Source organism: Hemibagrus wyckioides, linkage group LG22 (genome assembly GCF_019097595.1).
Source record: "Hemibagrus wyckioides isolate EC202008001 linkage group LG22, SWU_Hwy_1.0, whole genome shotgun sequence".
Taxonomy (NCBI): Eukaryota; Metazoa; Chordata; class Actinopteri; order Siluriformes; family Bagridae; genus Hemibagrus; species Hemibagrus wyckioides.
In genome coordinates, this window is record NC_080731.1 from 5,164,046 (window position 1) to 5,171,135 (window position 7,090).

The following is a 7,090-nucleotide window of genomic DNA, read 5'->3' on the forward strand; positions in this document are numbered from 1 at the left end:
CTTCTAACACATCAACTTTGAGGACAAAATGTTCACCTGCTGCCTAATATATCCCACCCACTAACAGGTGCCATGATGAAGAGATCATCAGTCTTATTCACTTCACCTGGCAGTGCTCAGAATGTTATGCCATGATCGGTGTGTGTATAAATGATTGCTCATTACAGCACACTATTTAACTTTTACCATTAAATATCTCGGACAGATTTAGTGCACATTTATAATAAAGCAACACCTTGTCCTCTGCAGGGAGGGTCGCTGCTCTGGGCATGATGGGAAAAGCTGCAGATATTCGGACGGTGCCTTATTTCTGGACTGCTATGTTTGGAAAAAGCATACGCTATGCAGGTGAAGAAGATGACATACGCTACATTGACAAACAGACGTTCTTCAAGCAATGTTTATTCCCTTCATACTGCCACTTAGATTGTTTAAAACGATCCTGAACAGTCTTAATTGTTTCTTGGTAAAGGTTACGGGGATGGTTTTGACGACGTCATTATCCAGGGAGACTTGGACGAGCTGAAATTTGTGGCGTTTTACACAAAGTAAGTAAATAACCATGACTATGACTACCAAATAGATAGATAGATAGATAGATAGATAGATAGATAGATAGATAGATAGATAGATAGATAGATAGATAGATAGATAGATAGATAGATAGATAGATAGATTACAGTATGAGCTTGCATAAATCATTGCATTGGAGTAACTGGGTTATTTGTTTTGTTTGTACCACTTCTTAATACACCTCTTCCAAGGCATTCTTGAATTCTTGAATCTGATTGGTCAGAAAATGTCCTATAACTGCAGCTTATCTCAGCAAATCAGGCTGAAAACTGCTCACAGCTGCTATAACATAAGACTAACAGGAACTGATTTGCTTTGCAGACGTTCCACAACAGTAATTGTAACTGTTAATGGACAAAAAGTACCACCGTGCTGTAGTATAAGATTACTCTGTGGTAGGAAGGTGCTGATGGTTGATTACTTCCTATAAAAACAAACCCCTTTAATGATTCAATCTATACATCTTTACTGTCTCTGTAGGAGCGAGGAGGTGATCGCTGTGGCCAGTATGAACTATGACCCCATTGTGTCTCGGGTCGCGGAGGTGTTCGGATCTGGAAAGACGGTTAAGAAGCGTGATGTGGAGTGAGTACATTTTACTGTTTAGACTCTGGAACTCTGGGACCTGTTAATAGGTCCAGACTTGCATCCTTCACTTTCATAACCGCATGCGCTGGTGTTACTTTACGGTGTTATGTATTAAGATGAATACCTAAATAATTTGTAAAGAGTTATTGACTTGCACAATACCATGCCAGTAAAAATGTGTACACTTTGTATTCTTAAGTCATGGAAAATTAGTCTCTGATCGCTTCGTCACTGTATCAGTGAACGTAGCATTAACACCAAATACAGACCTGCCAGCATCCATGAGAAATAATGTGTAGTCCACAGGGAGATTTTATTTCCTCCTAGTGTCTACTTCTTACCTAAAACATTTACATCGATCAGGCATAACAGTTACGGGTGAAGTGAATAAGACTGATGATCTCCTCATCATGGCACCTGTTAGGGGGTGGGATATATTACGCAGCAGGTGAACATTTTGTCCTCAAAGTTGATGTGTTAGAAGCAGAAAAAATGGACAAGCGTAAGGATTTGAACGAGTTTGATGAAGGGCCAAATTGTGATGGCTAGACCACTGGATCAGATCATCTCCAAAACTGCAGCTCTTGTGGGGTGTTCCCGGTCTGCAGTGGTCAGTATCTGTCAAAAGTATCCTTTAAGTCCTGTAAGTTGCGATTTGGGGCCCATGGAGGCTGCTAACATCTTGGTGTCAACCTTGGGTCCTGCCATCCATGTGGATGTTACCTTGACACATACCACCTACCTAAGCATTGTTGCAGACCATGTACACCCTTTCTTCGAAACGGTATTCCCTGATGGCTGTGGCCTCTTTCAGAAGGATAATGCACTGTGCCACAAAGCAGAAATGGTTCAGGAATGGTTTGATGATCACAACAACCAGTTTGAGGTGTTGACTTGGCCTCAAATTCCCCAGATCTCCATCCAATCCAGCATCTGTGGGATGTGCTGCACAAACAAGTCTGATCCATGGAGGCCCCACCTTACAACTTACAGGACTTAAAGGATCTGATGCTAACATCTTGGTGCCAGATACCACGGCACACATTCAGGGATCTAGTGGAGTCCGTGCCTTGTTGGTCAGGCCTGTTTTGGCAGCAAAAGGGGGATACAACACAATATTAGGCAGGTGGTCTGATCAGTGTCTACACTCAATATACACACTTTCCAGTTTCTGCTATAAGTTACATTAGAAGTATTTGTAGTGTTAGATTTCACAGTCATTATAGCCTTGTTAATGTTTTTCGGTGAAAACGGAACCAAAAAGATTGCCAGATGAGAGAAGAGGGCGTGGTTTCCTGGTGGTCAGTTATCACTGGAGAATTTAAAGAAATCACATACTGTCAATCATTCCATATTCATATGTCGATTGGTTCATCAAGCAGTTTTTTCCACGATATTAAAATACTCGGCTCCTACGTGCAACGGCCGGCCGATCTGCTAATAGAAGTACTTAAATCTTCATCCAATTTAATGTCCTATCACTAGTGAGAAGTTTAAGTGGTTGAGATAAATCAGTAAGGCTGGAGGCTAATTAACAGCCAGAAAGAAGTCAACCCAACAGAAAAGCATCAAACCAAAGCCAATGCATGGGAATAAACAGTGTGTATGAGTAGTAAACTCCCAGGGAATCAGTAAAAATCTTCCTTTGTTGTACCTAAACTGTTATTATCTGCCCTGTTTTCTGTGCTTTCATGAAATGAAGGATGTTCACCCACGGCAAGTACGGAAGCATATTGTTTTATAAATAATAATAGATTTGCTCTATACCACAGCACTGCTGAATTCTCCCTTCTGATTGGTCGATTCATCTGTTGATTCATTTACGCTATCGTTTCTATAGCATCCGCATGTTCATATAGGGGCTTGTAGGTGGACGCTCCATATAATCATAAATGGCTTGGGAAAAAAACACACATAATTGTTGATATGATGCCGAAGATAATTATGTAACATTTATGAAAGGAGTCTCCAGTGTCAGTGACACTCAGTATTAGTTTGCAAGATGGGAAAATCTTCAGGATTGTCCGAATTAAGCTGCACTTCAAGGCAGAAAAACATAATGTGTCGCTCATTCATAAATCGAAGCTATTATTCATTGGCAAATCGCTGTGGTATAAGAGGAATAAAACACTTTGGAACATATTGGAAAAGGGGGAGAAAGAATACAGCCGTCATACACCATCATGTTTTATTCCTTTCTTATTTTTACTTGACTGATTGCGGTTGCTTGTTTTTGCAGGACGGGAGATATCTCGTGGTTGATAGATAAAGGTCTGCAGTGAGATACCCCCCTCCCCCCACTCCCCCCACGACTTTCATTTGGAGCTGTTTAATGTCAGTGCTGCTGATTTGGGATCCTGCATGCGGGATGAGTTGCTGAAGAATCTCCTGCACATTTATGCGGCGTAAAAGCCGAACCCGGGCTCACATATGGCATGAAGCTGTTACCCTGTAACCCTAAGACTTTCCACAGAGCTGTGGATACACCGAGACCTGCTCAACACTAACCTTACAATAACCCGGAGCTGCTTTGTGACGAGACGACGGTCGGGTTTTTCGGAAACTGACGCGACGCTGAGCTTGGCCTTTTTCTGCTTGCGCATGAAGCGACCACCTGTACACATTGTTTATAAAGAGGCATTGAAAGGGGAAGATTTTTGTTTTGTACATGCAACACTGTAAATAGTTCTTACCTGGAAAATGCGTTGTAACATTAAGCGATGGTTTCGTTTCTACTAAAAACCTTTGCAAGTTTGTAATGCTACCTATTAGCTACGGAGTTAAAGATCAGCTCTTGTGTTTGTATGCCCAATTTGGTACGACGTTTGCTATGACATCGCCTTGTTTTGGAAAAAAAAAAAACAAAAACAACGAAGCCTTCGAGAAATCACAAGTATCGGAATATTTAGAAATGTAAGCTAATCAAGTACGATCATCAGCACAAATGCGTCTTGCTTGAAGTCGGAGGCCAGGTTTCAGGTGGTTTAGTGGACGTCCCACAGACCTTTTAACGTAGACAAGTCTGTTTTTTAATCAATTAAGGAGTCTGAAACCTGGCCTGGTATCACAAGAGACTAGTAGACACATCTAATAATATCAAAATCAGTAGCTTGAACTTCCCTTTTTAACGGAGAAAAGCATGTTCCTTAGCATCAGGCCCATATAATGCTGACTAACAGCTCTTTAATATAATGTACCTCTTATGGTAACTTTGGTTGCCTTGCTGGTTTAATTGCACAAAAAATAATATAAGTACATATTTAAACCTATACCTCTATAATAATAATAATAATAATAATAATAATAATAATAATAATAATGCTAGCGATATGAAACTGTAAGCTTGTATATGCCGTTATCTTTTTTCTGATTGTCGGATTGATCGATTGACCGATGAATAATTCTATTTTTAGATAGTATGCAATAATTCTGATTGCTGAACTGGTAGTTTTGACCTCCTGAAACTCCTTTTTGTTACTAACTCAGGGATAGGAGGATCTTATCAAAGGGGTTTGTGCTGTTATAAATAAAAAGAATAAATCTGATGCTCTACGGTTTCTTTCTTTCTTTTGTGATTTCTGGATTCTGATTGGTCAGAAAGTGCTGGTTAATTCCAAAATTATATAATATATCTTCATTGGAACTGGACGGTGTTAATAATGTCAACTGCAAGGTAAGTCAGGTGTATGTGAATCATCTGGTTCTGATCCATTCACAGTTAAATTTGTTTAAACATGGACTCCATCAATGGATGTCGTGATAAACAGATATAAACGGATAAAACACAACATTTACAATAAAATGTATAGAATCTGGTAAGTTTTCATTGTCAGAATGCCACCAAGGAGATTCCAAGCTACACTATAACGCCAAAAGTTGTGGGACGTCTGCTTTTACATGCACATGAATGTAATATGGAGTCGTCCCGCCCTTTGCAGCTAGAACAGCTTCAACTCTTCTGGGAAGGCTTTCCACAAGGTTTAGGAGTGTGTTTATGGGAATTTTTGACCATTCCTCATTAGAAGCCCATTTGTGAGGTCAGGCACTGATGTTGGACGAGAAGGTCTGGCTCACAGTCTCCACTCTAATTCATCCCAAAGGTGTTCTATCAGGTTGAGGTCAGTGAAGTTCCTCCACACCAAACTCACTCATCCATGTCTTTATGGACCTTGCTTTGGTCACTGGTGTGCAGTCATGTTGGAACAGGAAGGAGTCATCCCCAAACTGTTCCCACAAAGTTGGGAGCATGAAAATGTCCAAAATGTCTTGGTATGAAGCTGAAGCATTAAGAGTTCCTTTCACTGGAACTAAGGGGCCGAGCCGAACCCCTGAAAAACAACACCTGAATTCAATGATATGGAGGGGTGTCCCAAAATAATACATAAGCACCTAATGTCACATAAGGTATCCTATTATTAAAGTTAAAGCATCGGCTGTGTCAAGTGACATGAAGTTGTGTTATGACATTGTGTGTGACAGGACATATTAGATCATCCTGACAACTGACCTTGTAGCTTTATGCTCTTCTGTTAACCTGGAGTTACATAATGGCCATGACGTGATGTAGCTCCTGGTCATAATGTGTCCTTCTTAAACATTAAAATGATCAACAGCACTTCCTCTCTCTCTCTCTCTCTCTCTCTCTCACACACACACACACACAGAGAGAGAGAAAGATAGAGAAAGAGAGATGAAATGACGATTGTGTTAGCAACTCTGTTAGCGCATTAGCGTTAGCATGTAGCTGAATAAAGAATAAACAAGATTGCAGGACTGCTAGCTCTCTCTCTCTCTCCTGAAGTGTTTCACAAACACTTTTTGTTATTTTCCTTGATTTACTTTAAAATTTGTATCATTTATTATTCGTTTTCTTTGTAATATTAGTTTTGTGGGGGGAACAAACTAAATTCGACTCTGTTTGATTATCAAATGCCCTTAATTGACTGCTGTGTTGGTCAAATTACACATTTATTTAACAAATGTACTCAATAAGTTTAAAATATATGTTTAGTTTAGCTATACAACACTGTAAACCAGTCGTAGCATTGTTTTTATAACTTAAAGTAGGTTTAATTTATAGTTTTTGCGTTTTTAATGCTAAGTCTATAATATTAGGCTTCCGCCACTAGTGGGCGCTGCATCCCAGGCATCATTCACTGTGATGGTATATTTAACATTTTCATGTCCAGCCTTCATTCAATTTTGCAGAAGTCGATTTTTCTTATTAATAATACAAATATATATATATATATATATATATATATATATATATATATATATATATATATATATATACACTATATTGCCAAAAGTATTCACTCACCTGCCTTGACTCGCATATGAACTTAAGTGACATCCCATTCCTAATCCATAGGGTTCAATATGACGTCGGTCCACCCTTTGCAGCTATAACAGCTTCAACTCTTCTGGGAAGGCTGTCCACAAGGTTTAGGAGTGTGTTTATGGGAATTTTTGACCATTCTTCCAGAAGCGCATTTGTGAGGTCACACACTGATGTTGGACGAGAAGGCCTGGCTCTCAGTCTCCGCTCTAATTCATCCCAAAGGTGTTCTATCGGGTTGAGGTCAGGACTCTGTGCAGGCCAGTCAAGTTCATCCACACCAGACTCTGTCATCCATGTCTTTATGGACCTTGCTTTGGTCACTGGTGCACAGTCATGTTGGAAGAGGAAGGGGCCAGCTCCAAACTGTTCCCACAAAGTTGGGAACATGGAATTGTCCAAAATGTCTTGGTATGCTGAAGCATTCAGAGTTCCTTTCACTGGAACTAAGGGGCCAAGCCCAGCTCCTGAAAAACAACCCCACACCATAATCCCCCCTCCACCAAACTTTACACTTGGCACAATGCAGTCAGACAAGTACCGTTCTCCTGGCAACCGCCAAACCCAGACTCGTCCATCAGATTGCCA

The 7,090-nt window shown here is 40.2% G+C and overlaps 1 protein-coding gene across 3 annotated transcripts in view; it reads left to right on the plus strand.

The window, feature by feature from the left end:
- LOC131343051 (apoptosis-inducing factor 3) overlaps nt 1-4,674 on the plus strand; it is a 34,345-nt gene extending 29,671 nt beyond the window's left edge. For 2 of the 3 annotated variants that reach the window (XM_058374425.1, XM_058374426.1), the window contains exons 17-21: nt 250-348; nt 473-548; nt 1,054-1,158; nt 2,864-2,881; nt 3,401-4,674. In XM_058374425.1, the coding sequence (XP_058230408.1) occupies nt 250-348; nt 473-548; nt 1,054-1,158; nt 2,864-2,881; nt 3,401-3,443 (341 nt within the window). In that variant the 3' untranslated portion in view covers nt 3,444-4,674. The remainder of the gene's footprint in view (nt 1-249; nt 349-472; nt 549-1,053; nt 1,159-2,863; nt 2,882-3,400) is intronic. The other variant, XM_058374427.1, reaches the window with a different exon arrangement.
- The last annotated feature ends 2,416 nt before the right edge of the window (nt 4,675-7,090 follow it).